Source organism: Artibeus jamaicensis, unplaced genomic scaffold, assembly GCF_021234435.1.
Source record: "Artibeus jamaicensis isolate MK-2021 breed Jamaican fruit bat unplaced genomic scaffold, CSHL_Jam_final contig_332, whole genome shotgun sequence".
Classification (NCBI taxonomy): domain Eukaryota; kingdom Metazoa; phylum Chordata; class Mammalia; order Chiroptera; family Phyllostomidae; genus Artibeus; species Artibeus jamaicensis.
This window is the reverse complement of record NW_026521788.1, coordinates 22,139,773-22,163,586: the sequence shown is the minus strand read 5'-3', so window position 1 is coordinate 22,163,586 and position 23,814 is coordinate 22,139,773. Positions and strand designations below refer to the sequence as shown.

Sequence of the window (23,814 nt, the reverse complement as noted above, 5' to 3'; positions counted from 1 at the left end):
CCACGCAGGCTCTGGACAAGCGACTTGGCTTTTGTCCATCAACTGGGTCATTTACTCAGCTCCTGGTACGACCCTGCTCTAGATTAAGGGGTGAACAAGGGCATAACTCCTGGAGCTTCCACCCAGCCATGGGATTCACCTGCCTTCATGACAACTCCTTGCGTCTAGTTCTTTGGCTGGATTTGAATGGGTTATTCATCCATCCACACTGAATTAGGTTCCGAAGCCCTGGGGTAACAGTAGCTGGCAGTGTGTATCAGATTGTGTCAACACCCTCTTCTCTGTGGCTTCCCCTTACTCCTGGAATCTGTTCTGGCCTCATCTCCTACCTTTCTTCCTCTCACTTAGTGTGTGCCTGTTCCTTAAATACAGACCATGTTCCCTCCTATCACAGGGCCTTTGCACACGCTACTCCCTTTGTCTGGTTGTTCACTGTGGTGACCAGACATTAAGGGGACCTACATGATCTTCACTTCCTGGTGTTCAGGTTCCTGAGTGGGGGTGGAACCTGTGACTTGCTTTTAACCAATAGAATATGGTGGAGGGGACAGAATATCACTCCTGTGATTATGTTATGTAAGACTCCATCTCACTAACAGACTCACTCTAGCTTCCCCCCATCCCACCGACATTGCTGGCTGTGAAAAAGCAAACTGTCATGAGTCCTGCAGTCACGAGGAAATGAATTCTGTCAACAAGCTGAGGGAGCCTGGAAGGGGACCCGCCCCCAGGTGCGCAGCCGCAGCCAGGCCTCCCTGGGAAAGTGCAGCCCCGCCTCACGCCTTGACTACAGCCGTGCAGAGCCTCCAGTGAAGTCGTTGCCGGACTCTCGACCACATCTGTAGATAATAAATGCATTGTTTTGAGATGATAAGTTTGTTGTTTAGAAAAAACTGTCAATTTGTTACTGTTTTTTATAGGCAACACAGAAAACTGCTATATTTCCTCATATCTGCCTCCTTGGCTCTTACCCCCTATCGTCCCCACCCTACTCAGACGAATTTTCTCGGGCAGCCTTCCCCGCCTTCTCTGCCAAGGCCCACCTCCTTGCGGGAGGCCTACATACCACTGTGTGCCTCATCTCCACGTGACCTTGTATCCTTGCCATTGTGATAATTTAATTCATATCTGCTCCTCCTCTAGACTGGGCATACCATGAAAGCAGTCCTCTGTTTCTCTCTGGGGACCAGCCTGGTGCCTGGCATAGGTGGGTGCTCAGCAAGTACCTGTTAAAGAAATAAATGATCGGTAGGACATTCAGGGTCAGGAGGAGTGCAGGAATAGATAGGGGCGGGATGTTCAATGGGTAGAGGTTAAAAGGACTTGGGGGATAATAATGCATTTGTAGTCCTAAACACTCACTTTTACTGTGACATATCTGAACAGCTGAAGCTAAGAGTGTATTCTGGGGCATCCGTGATGGGAATTACATGTGTTCATGCAGTTGTCACACCGGGCCACCCTGGGACTTGGTATGAGCGTTTTTTCTCTTGGAAACTCCAGACTCTTCCTCCTTCCAGAAGAACTTCTTGTAATTTGATCACCAGGCAACTATCCTAACAATATCCTTCCTATGAATTTTCACCTTCCTAGTCAGAGGTGGGAAAATGCAGGGGCAGAAGGGAGGGCTGTGGTTCAGTGGAGTGAGCTCCACCTTGGCAGTTCCCATAAAGTCCACAGAACATCAAAGTAGCCTGTCCTGGTAGAAGACAGACAAGGAGTACGTGGGTGCGACACCTGCATTACATCCCCCCAGACTCACCTGTTGAAACCCTAACCCCTGATGCAACTGTATATGGTGATGGGACCGTTAGGTATATAATTAAGGTTAAAAGAGTAAGGTAAGAGGTCATAAGAGAAGAGCCCTAATCCGATAGGGCTGGGCCCTCTGTAAGAAGAGGAAGAGGTACCAGAGATCTCTCTCACCCCATGAGGACACAGTGAGAAAGTGGCCATCTGCAAACCAGGAACAGAGACCTCACCCGAAACCAAATCACCGAGCACCTTCATCTTGAATTCCCCACCTCCAAAACTATGAGAAAATAAATGTCTGTGGTTGAAGCTCCCGGTCTGTGTATTTTGTTATGGTCACCTGGGCACATTAAGACATGGGGTTATCCAGAAGGCTCCACTGTGTGCTATAAAAACAAAGCTGAGGGACTTCAGAGTTTAGGCCTGTGTTGTCCTGTGTCCAACTGTGTCCCCTGAGTTTTTGATGTTAGAGTTTAAACATGCCCCAGTCTCTATAAGTTTATACATCCCTCCCTAGGTCCGACCTAAGGCCCTTCCGAGTTCTGGCCACGTTTTCCTCCTTCGGTTCCAGCCACGCTTCCTGAAGGAGTTGTCTGTACTCACTTGCTGATTGTTCTCTCATTCCCATTCATTCACTCTTCAGCCACTTTAGTTTGGTCTGTATTGCACAGAAGTTGCTTTGATGTCACGTTCAGTGGGTACTTTCTGGTCCTTATCTAACTGTTCTCTTTTTCTCGACCCTTTTTCCTCCCTTGCATTTCTAGACACTAGTCTCTTCTGTGCCTCAAGGTCCCTTCTGGCCCTCCTGCTGGCTCCCTCAGGTAAAGCAAGCCGCCACACTGAAGGGAGCTCAGTGGAAAGACCTGCAAGACAAAGACCGGAGGGAGGCCTCTTGCCCACAGCTTGCGAGGCCTTGGGGTATTGGTCCTCTGGCCCAGAAGAACTGAATCCTGCTAGTGACCAGTGAGTGACCTAAGCAGAGAATTCTTCCCAGCAAAGCCTCGAGAGACTGTGAGAAAATCAGAGCCAAAGGACCCAGTGAAGCCATGCCTAGATTCCTGACCAACATAAACCATGGTGCAGAAAATGTTTTTAGCCACTAAGTTTTGGATAATTTCTTATGCAGCCATTGATAACTAATACAGTCACTAAGTGGACTTCTCCACCTGCTAACAGTTAATGACTTATAAACTGAAAAACACTGATCTAGTTCTAGATGCAAGTACTGTGCTGGGCATCAAAGGGAGAGTCTGGGATGAATAAGACCTGCTCATTGTCTTCAAAGAGCTTTTCGTGTCTTTAGAGCATTTAAAAATTTAATGGGATGCATGTATTTCTAGGGCAGGAAGTTTGGGCTGTTCAAACAGGGTAGAAGGGAATGAGAGGTTCTGTCAGGCCGAGATGACGCCATTTGGTGAGCACTGAGGTGTCTTGATTGGGAGCCCTTAAAGGGAAAACATAGGCTTCACTGGAGGATCCAAAGGGGGTTGCACATCCAGAAAGGCTTGGAAGAGAGAAGATGATCCCATGAAGAACTCTGCCCAGGGGAAGGATAAAGTGGCCACAAATTGTATCTCATTTCCACTGTGGTTAGAGCCCGAGATCAGTAGGCCCATGTCTGGGAGGGATGTGCAGAATGGTGCCAGCTGTCCTGAGGATTAAACGAGTAAACGTGTACAATGCTTAGAACAGTACGTGATGCATACTAAGTGGCTATGTGTTGTTAGTGTTTTGTTATCGTCACCTAGTCCAAGCTCAAGACATGTTCATGAACAACTTTCAAATCACCAAACCCGATAGCCCTTCTCAGCCCTTCCCCCTTCCCCTCCACCCACAGGCCTTGATACTGATTCTAGCCATTGTTAGAGGGGAAGGGTCCCCCTCAGGGCTCTCAGTCATCAAACAGAGCTGCTCTCTCTGCTCATAGGACAGGGACCCTCCCACAAGGGCCCCAGGAGTTTATCTTTCTCAGTTAGGGGTAAACCCTCCAGGAAGCAGGCAGATGACAATTTCATCTTTTAAGAAGGGGTTCCCATCTGGCGGGCAGTTTGCAGGGCTTTCAGGCGTCAACAGGCCTGGGTGCAAAGCCCTGACAAACATCTAAGCCTCTTTTTCTTTTTTATAGGTGAATGGTATATGGCTTCCAGCTGAGGTGGCCGGACTTGGACCAGGGCCCTAAGGAGCCCAGGCCTCCGAAGATGCTCTGCATTTCTTTGGAGAAACCTGTCTGGACCAGCTGAGAATCCCTAAGGTGGCTTCCCCTTGCCCAGCTCTGTCTTTCTGAGCCCCTCCTTTGTTATTTTGAAACTGAAGGTGCCAATGGATATTTCGTAAGAGATAAAATTTTGCCAATTGGTTGTGTTCAATGAAATCTGTAAACATCATCATTGAAAAAACTCAGAACCGTCAATAAATATTTACTGAGCGCCCACTAGGAATTGTGGGAATATTTACTGAGCACTGCAATAGTTTGCAAAAGCAGCTTCAGTTCTCTACCCATCCCTACATCCATGGTCCTTGCAATGTGACTTTGATGTTCCTGCCATCAGAACATGGAAGCTATTTTCCCACCCTTGGACCTGGGTTGGGCTTGTGACTGGGTGTAGCCAATGCAACTATGGAAGTGACATAGTGCCAGTTTTGAGCCTAGACCTTAAGAGACCTTTCCTGATTCCACGCTTGCTATTGGAACTCTGAGCTTGATGTGAGCCAGCCTGGGCTAGCCTGCTGGTGGATGAGAGATGTGGCCCAGTTACCTCAGTTGACAGTCAGCCGCTCCCAGAAGCAGAGGCCTCTGGCTGCCTAGCCACTGACCCCAGGTGCATGTGGGAGTCCCGCTGAGGCCAGAACGACTGCCCAGCTGGACCCAACCTAAAATGCTGATCCATAAAAATCATGAAACAAGTAGTTATTGTTTTAAGCCACTTCTAAGTTTTGGGTTATCTTATTATGCAGGAGAAAAATTGCTGACTGATATAAGCACTTACTATGTGCCAAGCTCTGGTCTATTTGAATCAGGCAAGCCTGGGGAGAAAAGATGTGCAGAGATGGCATAATGAGGGCATGAAGCTGTAAGTGCTCTGGTGAAGCACACACACCAGGAATAGAAGAGGTGGCACCTGAGCTGGAGAGGAGTCCTGTCCTTGTGGAGTTGGAGGGGCCAGGGTGAAATTCCTGGGTGAGGGCACTGAGTAAGGTAAAGCATGGGTGTGGAGCACCCCAGACTGGGGCCATCAGTCAGTGGTATTTGCTGGGCCCTTACCACATGCACGGGGGCACTGTACTGGCTCTCTCAGGTCTGTGTATGGCCTAGCAGGAGGGGTAAGGCATCACTTGTGGACAATGGCCAGAAATTTAAGGCTGGGTTTGAGTGAAACAGAAGTAACAGGTTCTGATTTGTCTAGAGTAATAAGGATCTTGGCTTGGGCATAACAGGACTCGATCCGTTTATTATTTATATATGGTACCTGGTATGTGTGTTGCAGAGATACAGTGATGATGAGTTTGGGGAAAGGTTTCCAGAGTATTCCTGGGAAGGAGTCAGAAAACATGGCTGCTTTGGCAGCCTCATGAGTAATGACTGCTTGAGGGCAGGTCTGTGTCTGATTCATCTTGGTATACATACCCCAAGACACAGGACCTTGCCTACGCTTTTAAGTGTAGGCAAGGCATTCAGATTTTTTTCTTAAATGATGTGTGGGTGAGAGAGAGAGATCGAGAGATCAATTTGTTTTCCTACTTATTTATGCATTTATTAGTTGATTCTTGTATGTTCCCTGGCCAGGGATTGAACCTGCAACCTTGGCATATTGGGATGACACTCTGACCAACTGAACTACCTGGCCAGGTAGGCACTCAGTTTTTTTTTTTTTTTGGGGGGGGGTGGCATTCAGTTTTGAAAGACTTTCTTTTAGAAGACTTTCTTCTAATTGCCTTCCCTTTAGTTCTGCTCATCCAATTGTATTAGTTTTCTAGGACTGTTGAGAAAAATTGCCATAAGCTGTCTGGCTTAAAACAAGAGAAATGTATTCCCTCACTGTTCTGGAGGCTGGCAGCCTGCAACCAAGGCCTCGGCAGAGTTGCCTCCTTTTTGGATGCACTGAGGCAGAATCTGTTCCTTGCTTCTTCCCAGTAGGTGGTCCTCGATTTGTGGAAGCGTCACTGCAATCTCTGCCCCTACTGTCACATGACACGTCTCTGTCCATGTGTGTCACCAGTCACCCCCTACATGCTCCACTATGACCTTATCTTATATCTGCGCTGACCCTCTTTGCAAATAAAGTCATGTTCTTAGATACTTAGGGTTAAGACTTAAACCTAGCTTTTTTGGGGAGACACAATTCGACCCATAACATCCATCGAGCCCCAGGGGGACATGTCTTCCTTATCTCACTGCCCCAGTCCCGGAGACAGGATTGAATGGTCTTCCTTTGGGACTCCCACACATTTAATACTTGTCTCTCTTTACTAGAATATTTGACTCGTTGACCATCCTCACTGGTTGAGTCAGGGGCCTGATTTCGTTCATCTTCCTCACAGAGACTGCTAGTGGGCATATGGCGAGTCCTCCATAAATGAAGACCTGTGAAGCAGCTTCCCTTCCTGAGCTATCACGTTGGGCGACTTCGACATCCTCCCAACGACCCTTCGAAGTAGGTGTTTATATATTTAACTCCGATTTTACATTGGGACTTAGAGAGGTGAAGTAACTTAGGTGAAGCCAGAGTCATTGTCTCTAAAAACCTGAGTGGGCGCCTGAAGCTGTCACGTGAAAAGTTTCCTATTCCCCATCTTTGCATTTCTCAAGAGTACCCGGATCTGGCTAATTCAACTCAGCCTCAGTCCTGCGTTCCCGTCTACACCCCGGCCTCCCAGGCGTTTTCCCTCCAGAAGCCGCACACAAAGCGGATCCACCCACGAGGGCGCGCAGCCGCCCTTCCGCGCGCCGCTCCGGGGCGCGGCGTGAGGACACCCGCGCGCTGCTGAGTTGCGCGCGGCTCGGGCCGGCTGCCACCTCCCGCCCCGGAGCCCGTCCTGGCGCAGCGATTGGCCCGGCGGCCGAGCGCTCAGGGCCCGGGCCCGCAGGCCCCTCCCTGCCGGCTCCAACACCGCTACTGTTGCATGGGGCGCCGCCGGCGGCCGAGGGAGCGTGACTGCGCTGCGCAGGGCGCTAGGAGGCATTGTCGCCGTAAGTGGAGCAGAAAGCCGCCCGGATTGGGGCCCCAAGCTACACGCCCCGCAAAGTAAACGTAGTCTGAGGCTAATCGCTGGAGGGGCCGGGGGAGAGAGGGAGAGAAGTGTCCCCATTTCTGCAGCGTACCCTCCCCTCCCCCAGGTCACCTGGTGCAGAGCAGCGTTGCACCAACTGCGGCTTCTGCCGAGTCCAGGGGTCCAGCGCCACGCCGGCCCATGCTCTCGGACTGCAGCTGGACTGGGGCTGGTTCGGGGAAGGGGGCGCAGCGGTGTCAGGGAATGGGGGAGCTCGAGGAAGCAGTCCGGGGCGGGCCTCCATTCCCTGAGGGAGGCACGCCTGCGGCGACAAGCTGTTGTGTACTTCATTCCTGAAGTGACACTTTCGGTGTTTGCTTGTGCTCTGGGGAACTGCAGACACGTGCCCCAGGGTGTGCCTCTCTGCCTCCGGAAGACGCGGGAGTCCCCGGCCCTCTGTGATCGTAGCATTCCTTCCTCTGTCTGCTTTATTCTCTCCAGTCCCCGCCTGCGGAGAGAGCGGGCCGCGACGAGGTGCCATTGGCTGCGGGCGTCGGGGGGTGGGGTAGGCTGGTGAGGCGGGCCCCTTGCACCACGCAAGGGGACCCTCGCCTGGCCACCTTGCTCAGTCCTGGGAGGCACAGCCCGAGGAAGCTTAAATGTCTATAGGGAAGCACGCGCAGACGCTGTGAACCCCAGTGCATGGCTCAAAAACAAGGCGCCAGCCGGTTCTGCTCACTCCCCAGCGGGCTCCTTTCCCTTGGGTGGAAAACTGGGTCAACTGTGTTCTGGCTTCGAGTGGGCCTTCTGGGCTACTTGGGTCCCATCCAGCCCACCAGCTCTCACCTCCCCATCGGCTGTCCTATTGGTGTGGTCCAGGAGACCCGCCGGAGCCAACGTTGGGGGTGCTTGCACGCATGGTTCAGGAGGCTCGGGTTGCTCTTCCAAGCGGCTGCCAGGCTCTAAAGTTCCCGAGCGACTACACCAGTAACTAAATATAGGAGCAGCTGGTGTGGACGGGGTGTCGCAGCAGCTCCTTTGCACAGATCTTGGGGCTCAAGATAAGGTAGAGTTTTTACTGGTGTGGGCGGGAGCCATGGCAGGGGGCTACTGTCAGGGTTTGAGCAAAAATGTCCCCTCTCCCAGCCTCCCGTGCAGGTGAAATGAGGTTATAGATACAGGGGGGCATTGTTGCCAGCTCTCATAAGGCAGGGCACCTTTTTTTTTCCTGGCACCCAGTTTATTCTAATTTACTGTACCTGTTTAATAATCTATTGGTAATACCTTGTGTGGGAAGTGCTTAACAGTTTGCAAAAGACCTTTCTCAAAAGTATATGTCATTTACCATTTAAAACAACCCAGTGAGGAAGATGACATATTCATTTTACAAATAGGACTGCTCATAACACTGATAACTTTCCAAAACTTTGGTTGGTCTCATCTGCTGTCTTCGAAAATCTCTCCAGAGCTCCCTGCAGAGAAACAGAGGACAGATTTACAGAAGGGCTTTTAACACCCTTCCCCAGTAATCTGGGGACACACTGGCTGCCTGTCTTCCTCTTCTTTCATCATTTTGGGTACCTCTGCTCAGCCCCTCTCTCTGTTCCCTCCTCCCAGCCATGCCGTGTGCCTTCATGGCAGAGGGCACGCATACTCCTCGGGCCTGGCATCATTGCCCTGCTAGCGCCTGACTCATTCTGCCTCCTGTCGCTGAGTCTCTGTTACCCAACGGGATGCTTATTCTGGCCCATACCCTGTCTCTGTAGTTTTACTCCCCAAAAGAGTGTAGCTGTCAAGTCCTTGTAGAAGGTGCCCTGTAGATGTTTGTTGGACGTAAAGATTTGCTGCACGCTCTGAGGAAAGCGGAGCGGGGGTGTGTGGAGAGGGTTGTGTTGCTGGGACAGTACCAGTATGAGTATGAGTTTGGACCCTGTACATAAGGATCTCCAGGATTTGGAGTGCTTTTCTGGAAATTTCTAAGGTGTCTGGGAGCAGCTGAGGCCAGCAGAGCCATCAGATTTGGCTCCCCAAGGCCAGACCAGACCCGTGTGGGCTGCTGGTTCCTGTTTCTCCCCTTTGGGATGTTCTTTCTGCTACCAGCCCCTGCTTATGGGGTTGACCAGATGCCTCAAGGTTTTTTTGTTATTGTTGTTCCCTTCTCAAACCTGCCTTCTCTCTGGGCTCCTGTTACATGCTAAATAAATTCTTGCTTTTTATTTATTTATTTATTTGCCAGAGAAGCCCTGTGTTGGCTGAAAGAACGACTCAGTGAGGTTGGACCACTGTGTAGGAGCCCGTTTGGGGGCACAGTCTAGACTCCTATCATCCTAAGTTTGTTCTCCCCTCAGTTTTGGAGCCCTCCTACCCCATCTTGGGTCTTACACCTCATGTGGCCCCGCCACCCTCCTATCTCACAGCCCTGCCTGTGACAGAGTGACACAACTTCATCATCTGACCTGGAAGAGAGATTGTCAGCTGAACTTCGTGAAGGAACTCTCCCTTGGAGGGTGAAGTAGTTTTAGGTAGTTTTACAAGGGAGGGTGGTTTCCTAGCCAGTTGGTGAGGTCGGGCAGCCGGAACCTCTTGAGGGGCTATGGCATATCTGTGCTGTACCCTTGAACTTTCTCTGGAAAATAAGGGGCCCCTGCTCCTGGTGACTTGCTCTAACTTACAGACTTTACAGTTTGCTCCTGTTCCTGCTTCAATATCTATTCTCTGACCCATACAATAGGGTGTCGGAGCTTGCCAGCAATGGTGAGATTTTTAATGACTAGTTTTCATCAAGGGGTTCTACAGCCTAAGGCACACCCGCTCCCACCTGGTGGCAGCTAGAAGAATTGCAGGCATAGTCTCTGAAAGTTAATCAGTTTAGACAGTCCCACTAGGTTAGCATAGACCCTGGGCAGGTTGGAGATTTACCTTCTCTTTCTCCTCTGCTGAGGAGCCAGAATGGCCTCTGCGATGTTTCTTAGAAAGCTCTTCCTCATCGAATTCACGAGTCAGAGCTATTTCCTGTATTTCTTTCCTCTTCATTTTATGCTCTGTACCTAGTAGATGTTCAATACATGTTTATGATTTTTTTTAAATTGAGGAATTATATTTATTTATTTTATTTTTTAAAATATTTTATTTATTTGTCTTTAGAGGGGAAGGGAAGGAGAGAGGGAGAGAAACATCAATATATGGTTGCCTTTCGTGCGTCCCCTGCTGGGAACTGGCCTGCAGGGAACTGGTTTGCAACCCAGGCATGTGCCCTGACTGGGAATCGAACCGCGATTGTCTGGTTCTCAGGCCCGCGCTCAATCCACTGAGCTTCACCAGCCAGGCATGTTTATGATTTTTAATGATAAGTATTGGAGATGGGAAAAGGAGGGAGCATGGTATGGTAGGAAGACCTGGTTTAGGAGTTATAAGAGGCAGGTTTTTTTGTTTTCATCTATCTGATTTACCTCCCCTCTTTGGTCCTCAGGTTCCTTCCTTCCTTCCCTTTTCCCTTCTTTTTGTGAAGGGGTTCATAGACTAAGTCATGAAGATTCCAGCAACATTGCTGTGACTCAGGCTTGGGGGGATGTCTGACAGGTGGCATAGTGAAGGTGCTGGGTCTAGTGTGCAGTCGTTCTCACTATTCTCTACTGTCCTACCAAGGCTCACCTGCTGCAAATTGTCCACCTGGCACTGTTAGGCATTTGAATTTATGACCTTTCTCAATAAGACAGTGCCTTAGATTTGTTGTAAGAGTAAGTTGACTTGTATTTAGATTTGAAACTCAAATGACGGTTGTTGATCATCATCACCATTGGGGAATACTAGCGGGCATCTGTTTTCAGTGTATGGTATAAAGTGCAGGTGGAAAGCACAGTATAAATCTGCTTTCCTGCAGGTTAACTGAGGAGACAAATGTGTATAATTAAAAAGCTTATTAACAACCCAGTTGATTTATGCTAGGGCATCAAGTGCCTCTGATACTCAGAAGGAGAGAACACTGAGGGCTAGGGCAATCAGGGAAGACTTCCTGGAGGTGGAGAGATGAAAATTCTACTCATTCCTTAAAGATGAGTTCCACTGAGTTGTTTGTTCACATTCACATGGGAATGAAACTGGGATTAGATGCCTGCATGTGTATTGCCCTATCCTCTCAATTAGCATTTCTTGAGTACCTATGTGTCCTGGGCTCTGGCCTAGAAAGGTATATATATTTTGTTTAATCTTTGTATGAACCCAGTGAAATTATTATTAGATTTCTTCAGATGAAGGAAGGGACTCGGAGTAGTTAAGACACATTGCCAAGGCTTCTCAACTAATAAATAGCAGAGTTAGGCATTAAGCCTGTGTTCAAAAATCAGTCTTTTCCCACTGCACTGTGTGTTTCACACCTTTAATGTCGGCTTCCTTGGTGAGATGCACACACACAGTGAACTCACCCCTAACTCTCCCCTAAGCAGGTGGGTGGGCTTGGCCAGGCCCCAGCTCAGCCTTGGCTGCCCTGCCTGTCAAGCTGAGTACATGCCCAGCTCTGAGTTCTATCCTTACCCCCTTTTTTTCTGCCCCTCATGTTCTTCTGCCTTTGACCCTCAGGTTGAGTTAATTAGAGCTCCTTGAGCTGTGTGCAAACCTGGGATTAGATGGGGGTAAAGTGTGGCGTTGACCTTGGCCTCAAGTTCATTTTCTCTGAGGAGTGCTGCCACTGGTGATGCGGGTGATTGATAAAGAAGTGAGCACTGAAGGTGGAGGGGGGCTGAGCTGATTATTGCCACTTACTCACTCGGACCTTGGGCAGTCATTTAGTCCCTCTCTATGCCTCAGTTTCCTTCCCTATAATAAATGGAGTTGGCAGCATTGCTAGTGTTCCTTGTCTTTAACACCTTATAATTTTTTGTTGTGTTCTTCACCCTTTGTTAAGCCTCTTCTCTCTAGTAATTCAATTTCCTTTCTCTCATTTCCCTACCCTATCCCCCTTTTACCTTGGGGTCTTGCAGATAAATTCAGCATCAGGCTGACAAACAGGTCTGCAGGCTAAACAGGTGACTTTCCTCTGTGCTGATACCTGGGAAGGGAATTCTTAGAGACCACCAACCTGGCAGACTGCGAGCTCTGACCAGGCACACGGGAGGAGCCTGGCAGTGGTGGGTGGGGCAAACCGGGAGCTGGAGGAATTATCCTGGAGGGTGGTGGAGAGGGCACCAGTGCATAGGCTGTGGGGTGGAGGGACAAGTGTCCCTTCCTTGCAGTTGTCTGTGCCCCACCTCCTCCTGCTGCCTGCCTGTTAAGTGAATCACAGGCCAGCACACACCGGAGTTCTTATACCCCTGGCCCTGTGTCTGGTGAGGTCACATGTGTTGATCCTCTGAGGAAACCAGCAGGGCCAGGTTGCCTCCATCCTCTGATGGGCAGACCACCTGGATGTGGCCTGGGCTCAGGGTCCCTCAGGAGGAGGCGAGTGGCCTGAGATGGTCCCTGAGAAGGGTGGATTCAGAGGGGAGTCCCTGCCGGTGGGCAGGCGATTCATGCTGCTGTGTCTTCCCCAGGTGCAGGCCCCCTGTGAGCGGCAGACCGGCCTTGTGGCTGGCGGCAGGACCCCCGCGTCTGCATGCTGAGGAAAATGGGCGAGGCGGTGGCCAGAGTTGCGAGAAAGGTCAATGAGACGGTGGAGAGCGGCTCTGACACCCTGGGTGAGTGAGGGGCATGGCTTTCCAACGGTGGGGCGCCTGGAAGTGTTTGTGAAATTGGTTTGGAAATGAAATAGGAAGAAGATGAAAGAGACAGTATCAGTGTGCCCTGGTCGTGAGGAGCAGGGTATCAGCAAACTTGTACTGCAGTTGTGTTTAGTTTGTGTGTATCCTGGGCTTGCTAAGGGTCACGGTCAGAGAGGTTTGGGAAACACTGAGTGAGGGGTTCTTCCCGCTGGGAGGCGTCTGCCTGCCGCTGGACCGCCGACGACTCTGAGGGTGTCTGTGCCCCCGGGCGATGTAACGAAGCTGGCGGTGCTGAGTTGTCCCATGCTCGGGCCTGTGCTCTGGGTGGGTGCTGCCTACTGAATTGTCACAGCCTCCCCGTGGGGACGCCCCGCCAGGCATGGCCAGCTGTGGTCTGCGGAGGAGGAGGAGAGGAGGAGAAGGAGGAGATGAGGAGTCAAAGGCAAAGGTGGCTTTTTCTGGGTCTCCCCCCGGGAGGCCCCTTTTCACTCCACAGTTTTACTTGAATTGTAGCTTATGTATTTTTTGCTCTGAGCTGGTCATAGCATAAATAAATATCTGCTGGATTGACTACCTTGCCACGTGAAAGGATTAGCGGGGCATGCAGTGTGATTGTGTGTGTGTGTGCATCACTCAGCGGATGCGAATGGCACCTTATAGCCACAGGCGTGTTGTGGGGACATAGAGGAGGGGAGCACCGGCCGGCCTTGCTGGTGACTCTGCAGATTAGGATTTGCTGGGCCTTTGGTACACAGGGAGGGAACTTCTTAGGCAGGTAGGGATGTGTGTGCCTGTGTGTGTGTGTCTGTCTGTCTGTCTCAAGGAGGAGCATTCCGTGGAGGCTGCTGCCTGAGCAAAGACCCAGTGACTGGGAAGGCAGAGCATTTCTTCAAGTAGCTGTTGACCAGGGTGTATCTGGAATGTAGGCTTCTGGGTCAGGGGGTGGTGGCCCAGGAAGTGGAGGGACACTCAACCTTCCAGATGAACTCGGTCACTGCTTCTTCCAGGAAGTCTTCGGTCCTACCCGGTTCACCCCTTGCTCCCTTCCTCTTTAGTAGCACCCATTCAGTGTCCCTAGGGGACAACGATCCTCAGGTCTTTTGCCCCCGCCTCCCACCCCCGGGAGCTGGCACAGTGTCAGGTACTTTATAAGCATGTGGAGGTGTTTGCAGAATTGAGCTACAGTAAGAGAAGCATCTCCTCTATCAGCAAACAACTTGAACTGCCATTGATTTTGGAGGGAAGTCTCTGGGGGAAGCCTTCAGCTGGAACCTTGTGCTGGTCATTAATGTGGTTGTACTCACCCTGGTGCTCAAGGCTCTTCACTGCTAATGTGGTGGTTGAGAGCCAGGCTTGGGGCCACACAGGCCTGGATTTGAATCCCCACTCTGCCACCTACCAGCCTGCTGTCTCGGCAGGTAGTACTTAACCTCCCTGAGCCTCAGTTTCTTCATCTATAAAGTAGGTGTGTAACTGTGTCTCCCTCATCAAGGTGATTAGGAATAATTACAGTATCTGTAAGGTGCCTGGCATGTAGGTAGTTCAATAAGTGGCAGCTATTATTTTTCTTTTTTTTTTCCATCCCTAAGGGCTGGAGGTGGAGGCCTAAGCCCCTGCCCGACTCCGCCCCCACCACAAGGCACCTCCTCTATGTGTCAGCCGGCTGGGGCTTGCCTGGGCGTCTGCACTGCCTTTGAATGGGGAGTGCAAATGGACAAATCTCTGCAGTGAATAACCGCCCCTAGTTTATAGTGTCCTGGGGCAGAGGGACACATGCAGCTCAGTCTCATCCAGATGTGTTAAGGGGGCAAGGTGGATGGGCAGCAGGGAGGGGCAGTGGAATTCTGACCACCTGGGGAGGCGCTGTTTGAGAGAGGATTTCCTTGGGCAGCAGAAAGGAGGTGGGTGTCCCAGGAAGGGGTAGGGCAGCACCGTAACTGGGCAGAGGCCACTGCAGAGCAGCCTCTGTGGCATGGGGAGCTGGTGAGGGATGGCATCCGCAGGTGGAGGGCCTGGAAGGCCGAGTCTAGGGGTCTAGATTTCAGTGTCCGTGGACCAGAGATTGCAAACTCAGTTGCCTCTGCAGGCCAAGTGGGGATTTCTGTGAGCTGAAGACTGGATACTCTTCCTGGGGTGAAGCGAGCAGTGCGACCAGGGTAGGGAGTGCTGCGACCAGCTCCTCCGCAGTGCCCAGGGCCATGCCCACTGAGGAACCCAAGCCAGGCTCTGGCCACCCAGCCGGACCACTGCAGTACTCGGGATTGGAATCCTGCCTGTCTGACACCAGAGCCAGGGCCCTGTCCCTGCCGTGCTGCCCTGGAGTGGGGGGCAGGTGGTTAAAGATCACTAGGGTCACGGGCACAGTGAAGGTCTAGTCACTTGGGAGAGGCTGAAGCTTAAGGCTCTCATGGGTTGTGGAGGTGATGGAGTCTTTAAAGTTAGGGCTGGGTGATAACGTTAGGGGCCTTCTTACCTTTCCAGTGCCCAGAGAAGTAGCAAAATGTCAGATGGCCACTAGTCCGGGTACCTGCCATCCTGACCCTTGGCAAATGGGCCTCATCAGGCCCATGCAGTCTGAGAGGCCACGGCCTTAAACAGTCAGCACGTACTGAGTAGCTGCTGTGTGCAAGGTGCGATGGAGTCCTGGACCTGGGACTAGACGGCCTCTGTGACAGTCCGAGAGCAGCAAGGGACACTTGGCCCCATGCCCAACCCTGCCAGACAGCCCACGGGTGGCTGTGGGTCAGAGGGGGTGGGTGTTGGTGGGTGTTGCAGTTGCACAGTTCTCACCCGACAGGAAGCACTCTGAAGCGGCCTAAACAAGCAGTGCCACAAAATTTCTTCCATAAATTTTGTTACAGCTATAGAATGAAATTTCTGTTGCTGTTAAGAGTGGCGTGTAAAATTTCATTCTATGCTTGAATTGAGACTGGAAAATTCTCATATGTAATGTGAATTTGGGAGAAAAAAACCCCAAACTCTGTATATAGTCAGATGCCAGTTATCTTAAATGTGTGTATGTAAACAGAAAAAAGTGGAAGGAAATAAAACAAGCTGCGAATGTATGTTGGAAAATACTGCTCTGCATTTTGTGACTGTTCCGTGATGAACATATTGTGTAGAGAAGAGTAAGTTTTAGGGAAGGGACCGGCTGCCGCTACAGAATGTGGAAGGCAGTAAAACACCCTTCCTAACAGATGGGAGTGACAGGGGCAGGGCCTTCTCTAAGCCCCTGGCCCCAGGAGTGGAATGGGCTCCCCTCAAGGCCTTGTGCGCAGGCGCGGGGGGCGGGGCACGGGCCCGGTGGGGTGGCAGTGGAGCAGCCACAGGTGTCTCACTGCAGAGGGGGAGAGCCTGTAGAGACTGTGCTGGGAAGAGCTCGGTTACAGGCTGGCTCTCACTCAGGCAGGTCACCCTGGTGTTCATGGGTGTGCCTCCCCGGCCAGGCTTGCTCCTCCTGTAACCTGAGCTTTGGGTCCCAGCCCTAGTCGCTGCTTCCGCTTCCGCACCGGAGAAACGGACTCCTTTCCACCTAGCCCCTGGGATGCCCCTTAGCTTGAGTTGAAGCCGCTTTCCTCTAGCCCCTCCCCCTTCTCAGCCTCATCCTACCAGCTGGCGAAGAGCTGGAGACTCTGCACTTTCCCTGAACCTGGCTCTCCTCTCTGTCCATACCTTGTTCCACCACGTTAGCTCTTTCTCTTTGTAAAGGTCTCACGCCCATCTGGACTTTCCTCGGTCCTCGTACCCCCGAGGGGTCTAATTGACCTTACCCTTCCCTCCCTGGCCTCCTTTAACAGCATGTCTGTCCTGGACCATCAGGCCAGGGCACTCTGCACCCCATTCATATCCAGGAGAGGGGCTCCCAGGTCTGCTGTGTGCTTTGTGGGGTGCAGAGGAGCGGGGTTTGGAAAGGCCTGGGAGAGTGCAGGCAGGGTGAGCACAGACGGCTGGGGCAGAGGCAGCTGAGAGGTGGGAAGGACACTGCTGTGGGCTGTGGGCTGGAAGGAAAGGACCCAGCATTTATCTGGGCCTGCTGTGGGTCAGGGTTGCGATGGGCTCAGAGTTTGATACTTTGTTCCGTCTTTTCTGTAGTCTTTTGCACTTCCCGACTCTGAGGATTCATGTCTGTGTTCATTTCTAGAAAATAGACAAAAGTCTCTTTTGTCTAGAATTGTTCTTGGGCTTTCGCATGCGTTGTCTCCATCACTCTTGTGTATTTCCTTTCTCCTGTGCTGTACGCTGCATTGTCTCTGATCATTGTAAGCACTTTACTGGTTTGGACTCAGTCTCCATAACAACCCCGTGACTCAGGTAATATTAACATCCTCAGTTTTCAGACGAGGAAGCTAAAGCATGGGACATATTCTCTCCACTGTTTCTAGGTGTTTCTCAGCCTGAGAGTATTCAGCTGGTCGCCTAGGATGCGTTGTTTTTGGAGTTGCCCTGTTTTATAGGTGCCGGAATGAAGGCTGAGGCTGAGAGTGATTCGCTGGTGACGCAGCTGTTTAGAGGTGGAGCCAGGGCTCATCAGAGGTGTGCGAGGCGTCTAGCCTGCCTTTCTCCAGCACCCTGCCGCCCCCATTAAGGGGTGAGGGAGGGAGCTCTGAGCAACTCCCTCCTCCCACCCTTGCACTTGCCTCTCTTCTCACACCGCCTTGGAACCGCAGTTGGCCTACCCTGTTCCTGGAGAAGGTGGGAAATAATCAGAGACCGTTAGCTGCCTTGGCATTTAAGATGTCTCAGGTGGTACCGAGAAGAAGGTGGGGACAGCCCCCCATAGGGCGGGTGTCCCCTGTCAGTCCCACTTCCACAGGACTTCCTGAAGCGTGGGTCCTGCATCAGGGCCATGGGCATATTCGTGGGCTCTACTCCAGAGCTCTGAAAACAGAATCTCTGAGGGGGGGGCATGGCGGTCTGCATTTTAACGAGCACCCCCCCAAGACCCAGGCCCAATTTATTTATGTATTTAGGTTTTTAAATTATGTTTTTATTTTAGGCACAGTATTAGATTTGTAGAAGAGTTGTGCAGTACAGAGAGTTCCCATTTGCCCGACACGCGGTTCCTTTGTCATTAACATTTTACATCAGTTTGGCACATGTTTTATAATTAATGAACCGATAATGATAGACTATTGTTCACTCAAGTGCATGTTTCATTCAGGTCTCCTTAGTGTTGAACCCACTGCTTTCTTTGATTTAAGGATTGTCACAGCACATTTAGTTGTCATGTGACTCCTCTTAACTGTGACAGTGTCTCAGACTTTCCTTGTTTCTGATGGCCTGTCTTGACAGTTCTGAGATGCACTGGTCAGGTATTTTGTAGAATGTCCCTCAACTGGGATATGTTATTTATTTTAGCAAGGCATAATTTACATAAGTGAAATTTACCCTTTTCAGTGTATAATTCTATGAGCTTTGATAAACACAGACAACTATGTAATCACCACCACCACAAACCCAGAACCTTTTCCATTACCCCCCAGACACCCTTACGCCTTCCCCAGGCCCCCGGGCCTGAGAGCCACTGACCTGCCCCTATGGCTTTGCCTTTTCTAGAATGTCATGCAGATGGAATCATATGGTGGATAACCTCTTGAGTCTGGCTTCTCTCATTTTAACTTAATGTACTTGAGATTCATCCATGTTTTCATGTGAATCAGGAGCCTGTTCCTTTCTGTTACTAAAGAATATTACATGGTATGGATGTATCGTGATTGTCTATCCATTCACTCGTTAAAGGACACTTGGATTGCTTCCAGTTTTTTAAAAAAGATTTTATTTACTTATTTTTAGAGAGAGAGGGAGGGAGGAAGAGAGGGAGAGAAACATCAATGTGTGTGGTTTCCTCTCATTTGCCCCACACCAGGGGCTTGGCCCGCAACCCAGGCATGTGCCCTGACTGGGAATCGAACTGTGACCCTTTGGTTCACAGGCTGGTGCTCAATCCACTGAGCCACACCAGTCAGGGCTGTTTCCAGTTTTTAAAGATTATAAATAGAGCCTGTAGATATCCCCATACAGGTTTTTGCATGAATGAGTTTCCGTCTCTCCTGGGTAACCCCCAGGAGTGGGTGGGGTCTCCGGGTTGTATGTATTGAGTGCATGTGTAACTACGTAAGAAGCTGCTATGCTCTTCCAGAGGGGTTGAGAGTTCTCGTTCCTCCACATCCCTGTCAACACTCCACATGGTTTTTATTTTTATACTTTCATATAGGGGTGTCATCGCGTCTCATTGTGGTTTTATTTCATAGTTCTGTGATGGTTAATGGTGCTAAGCATCTTTTTAAAAACATTTTTAATGTGTTCAAGTACAGTTTTCTGCCTTTCCCCCCACCTGGCCCACCACCCCAGCCCTCCCCACGATAAGCATCTTCTGATGGGCTTATTTGCCATCCTCATATTTTTCCTTGATGAAATGTCTATGCACTTTTGGGGCACATTAAGTACAATGGTTGTTCATTATCTTACTAAGTTTTGGTAGTTCTTTATTTATTCTGGATGCACATCCTCGCTCAGATATGTGTTTTGCTAGTGTTTTTTTCCAGCGTGTGGCCATTTTTTACTCTCTTCACAGTGACTTTTGAGGAAGACATTTCAAATTTTGATGGAGTTGTTTATCATTTTCCTTTTATGGATGTTGCTTTTGGAGCAGAATCTAGAGAAATCTTGGCCTAAACTGAGGTCACAGAGATTTGCCTGCATCTGGGCATTGGTTAAACACACAGGTGCGTGGACCCCAACCCAGAGCTTTAAAAGTGGAGCCTCAGAGGGGGGACCTGGTGATCTGCATGTAACTGTGGACCCTAAATGATCTTCCCTGCCTTGAATTTTGAGGATCACTGGCCTACTACTACTTACAATTTGGAACTGTCTTCCCTTGGTGCTTCTGGGGGGTTGGCCAAGGAGAGGCATTGCCTGGGGAGGTATCTGGTTGTGTGTGTTTGTTTGAGGGAGGGAGAGAATGAAAATGAACATGATGTTATCTGTCTCCAGGGAACTGAGCAGCCAGCTGGGAGCTGTGACACAGTCAAGCGGGAGACCAATGGGAGTGAGAGAAGGGACACGTTGCCTCTTTTCCTCCTTCCCCTCCCTCCCAGGCTCACCAGCACTTAAGCCAAGTGCTTGTCTCCTTTTGTATTCGCCAGCAGATGGCGCCCTGTCACCAGCCAACCCGGTGGCCGGAAGCCGAGGCTGGGACTTGACTTGGCTGTTGCTGGGTGAATGCCCAGGTCCTGACAAGGGCTTCCTGTCGCCACCCAGCACACACCCAGTATATACGTTCCTGGCTGGCCCCCACGGGAGCTGACTGTGCAGCCCCTTTCTTGAGCAAGGGCACTCGGGAAGCACCTAGCTTATACTCACCAAAGCGAAATGATCTTTTCTTGGGTCACACAGTTTTTCAATACACACACATTGAGCATCTACTGTGAGTGCCCCACCTGGAGGACCCAACTGCCCAGGAGTGCCCAGTCTGGGGGGTGGGCACACATGCACACACACTCACACACACACACTCTTGTCCCGAGGGAGGTGGGCAGCCAGGAGCCTGATGCCGGTGGGGGTGAGGGTGTGCTACTGTAATGTCTCCCGGCCTGGGGAGCTCTGCAGGCAGCCAGCCGGGCACAGACCAGCTCTGCAGGCACAGAGGAGGAAGTAGACTCTCACGGGTTCGCCTGGTAGCTGGGGAAGCAGGCTGGGAGTTTGCCGGCGGGGGATGGGGACGGCTGTGCCCACTGCAGGGCCCCTGCTGCTCTCCCAGCTCTGCTTCCTGCACAAGGTGATGTGAGGGGGTGACTGGGAGCCTCTGCCTAAAACGCCATCTCTGGATGTGGTCTCTCTAGATTGGGGGCGTGCTCATCTCCAGCAATTCTAGACTAACCCAGTCTGACCTCAGCAGAGCCCCATAACTATACCTCTAGTTCCATGAGACACGGTGCCAGGGTGGGAGGGAGCCTGGCCTCTCACGGTCTACCCTTTGGGTCTCATCTTTGTGCACTACTTACCTGTAATACCTATTGTTGTTTTTTAAAGTAAATCTACATATTTTTAAAGTATTCCTTCAAGTGCAAATGGCTAGGCCGAAGCCATGAAACACATTTTCTCTATCCCAAGAGCTGCCTTCAGTACCGAGCTGTTCTCGTTCCCTCCCATGGAGCCCCCCGTGGAGACCTGGACACAAAGAGGCAATGCCAGACCACAGCACGGTGGGAAAGGTTTGCAAAAACCCCCACCCAGGCTCTTCCTCACCTGCCCGAACAGTGGGCTCAGCCCCACCCTCGTGGACGTGGCCCTCTGTGTCCACTTCTTTGGGGCAGCTCAGAAGCAGCTGGAACTCCACAAATGCTCTGGGCAGGTCTGACACCTGTCACTCACCTCTGAACTGAGAAGGGCACCCCAGACCCAGGCCTTGCATTTCTGTACCACAGGCTGCCAGTGCTGTGCCAGCCGGGCTCCTGTAAAGGCCCCGATCTCTGGAAGCTGTGCTGATTGCCCTTTCCACGCTGGCTATTTGCCTCTGAATATACCCTCATCCCCACCCCCACCAGGGTCTCACCTCCATCCTTTCTTTGCTCTAGCATGTCCTGCAGATGCAAGACCTCCCAATCCCCCTCAGTGTTTACCAACCACCTTGGCCAGCACGGCCAGTGCCCAGAGGCAGCTTTCTTTAGAACCTAAGGGCTAGAAATCGTTTGTGTCTAGAGTAGAGGGACCCAGGAAAATGGGCTGTCCTTCTTGGTACCCTGGCTAGACAGAGGAGGAGTCAGCTACGGAGATGCAGGGTGACTGCCAATGTCACCCAGTAAATCCTCCACAGAACTGAGACTCAAGTCCAGCCCTCCTGACTCCCAGGTCAGGGCTCCTCCTGTGACCCATCGTCCTTGCCCGACAGTGGCTCCATGGGTGCTCTGGGCATCTGCCACTTGCCAGCTCTCCCTGCCGGCCCCCCATGCCCCAAGCCCCAGCACTCAGCTGCTGTTCCTGGAGGATGCACCAGTTGGGTGTGGCCTTAGAGAAGCACACGCACATGTACCAGGGATGGGCTCAGGAATGTCCACACGGCACTGCTGTGACCGCCCTGTGTGTCCATGAGCAGTGGCTTGGATTGACACATTGTGGATGGTTCGCTGGGGTTGCGAGGCCTTCTCAGGCCTATTTATAGCAGTGGTGGGAGAAGACCTCCAAGTCCTAAGGTTGTGGCCCTGGTCTCTCTGTGAGGGTCCCTGAATCCCCTTCTAGAACTTTGGAAGCTTCGGTGGCTATGAGACTCAGCTGCCCCCATTCCAGCCCCAATGTGGGCCTCAGACTTCCGGACGGAGGGGAGGAGGCTACGAGTGGGGGCCAGTGGTGGGCAACCTCAGGGACAGCGGACCTGTTCCTTGGGGTCCCGTTCACTGCAGCGCCGTCCTGCAAGCGCTGGTGCTCAGAGTGCTGCATGAGTGGGCGAACTCGCTCAGCCCCTGGGCAAGATCACTCGGTCTTCTCGCTTCAGTTCTCCCTGCTTGCCATTCTTCTGACTGTGGAAGTCGCACCAGCCGTGAGCGTGGTCCCACCCTGAGGGGTGTTGGGAAGCCCAGCAGCTGGCGGAGTTCCCTGTGTCGTGAGGAGACTGTGACCTAGATGACACGTGACTTCCCTGGAGGTGCCGCAGCCCCAGAGACAGGCCCCAGGGGAGCGAGCTGATGACAGGGGTTGCAAAGTACCTGAAGAACCGCGAACATACATAATGAGGATGAGTCCCACTTCCGCTGTCTCCAGTGGCGTACACATGGTGCGTCGGTTTAGCCTCGTGCTAAGGGGTTGCGTGGAAGAGGCGGCGTTTCAGCCGAACCTTAGACTGGAGCAGAATGGGACGGGGGCAAGGGGAAGGCATTCCAGGTGAGGGGGTCAGAGCAAAGCTTGGCGCGTGAAGGTGCTTGTGACAGGACTAGCAAGGCTGTGACGCAGAGGAGCACCGGGATCTGGGGGGAGGGAGGGAGGCGGAGGTTGGCTGCAGACCTCAGAGGGCCTTGAGTGGCACCTTGAGTAGTTTCTGCAGTGAAGTCCTGCCTTACACAGGGGCTAGATCCTGCAGAGGGTCTGGAAAGGGAAAATCGTCTACGGTTCAAGTGACTCAGGAGTAAAAATAAACTCACACTTGTTAATACCCACCTCTGTTTAGCTGTCCCAAGTGCTTTAAGAGGTCTCATTCTGACCTCCTCCCCACCCTGGGATTTAGTCACAACTCAGACTCTGAGGCGGCTGATGTTGTTATCCTCATTTTCCAGAGGAGGAGACTGAGGCACAGAAAGACTTCCCCAAGGGAGGGACTTGAACCTGGGCTCTTTGACGGCATGGGACAGACTGTTCTGATGGCCGGGGAGCCAAGCGAAACTGCAGGCTGGTGGAGAGCAAACTCGTGTTGCAGGGAATCACGTCCCTTCAAGTCTAGCATCACACTCAGCACCTGAAGCAGCATTTCAGCGCGTTCAATGGGGGCTGAGCCGCCTCTGCTGAACTTGACCTGGGCAGGAGTGGGGAGCCTCTGGTGGTTTCTGGGCAGGAAATGATGTGACCGAGGTGGGGTTTAGGAGGAGCCTGCTGGACTCAGGGTGATGTGACACTAGGAGGGACACGGCACCTTCCACGGCACCTTCTGAGTGGGGCAGAGACACACAAAGAAGGAGAGGCGGTGTGGTGGGTGGGCAGCTGATTGGTTGTGGGGCATAGTGTTGGAAACCTGGTCACAATGTAACAGAAATATGGCACCCAGGCCTTTTGGGGTGGATACAGGGATTCTGATGAGTTAGGGTCCCTAAGAGAGGCCCCTGAAGGAGTGCACAGCCAGGGGGCTGGAAATATAGGCGTAGCCAGCTCGAACTGGAGGTTTCTGCAGAAGTGCGGCTGCCCCAGAGGAGGCCTGTCTGTCCCGGCCCCTGCCCTAAATCTGGGGTCCCTGACAGCCCCAGTGCTTCCTGCACCCCTCCCTCCGGCCCAGACCCCAGGCTGCCTGGCTGCCCTACACATCACTGGTACTTGTGGCACACTTTTTGAAGATGAAGATAAATATTCTCTGAAATCCTTTGGATAATTATGCAGCTTCAAAACATGTGTGTTGGCAGAAGAATGAAAACGTTCTGTTCTGCCTCAGGAGATAACTCAATAGATCATTCCGTGGCATCAC

General features: G+C 51.7%; 1 protein-coding gene and 1 long non-coding RNA gene across 3 annotated transcripts in view; one reads left to right on the top strand and one right to left on the bottom strand.

Annotated features, from left to right (window-relative positions):
* Positions 1-621: 621 nt before the first annotated feature.
* On the bottom strand, positions 622-7,310 carry LOC128627179 (uncharacterized). Its single transcript, XR_008391339.1, has 3 exons — positions 7,093-7,310; positions 1,155-1,226; positions 622-839 (listed from the first exon to the last, which is right to left on the bottom strand). It is a non-coding gene; the product is annotated as an uncharacterized LOC128627179 (long non-coding RNA).
* The window catches only part of LRRC20 (leucine rich repeat containing 20), a 55,887-nt gene continuing 38,934 nt past the window's right edge, over positions 6,862-23,814 (top strand). The window contains exon 1 of one of the 2 annotated variants that reach the window (XM_053663847.1): positions 6,862-6,940. In XM_053663847.1, the coding sequence (XP_053519822.1) occupies positions 6,874-6,940 (67 nt within the window). In that variant the 5' untranslated portion in view covers positions 6,862-6,873. Of the gene's footprint in view, positions 6,941-12,485; positions 12,630-23,814 lie in introns of those variants that run through there. The other variant, XM_053663846.1, reaches the window with a different exon arrangement.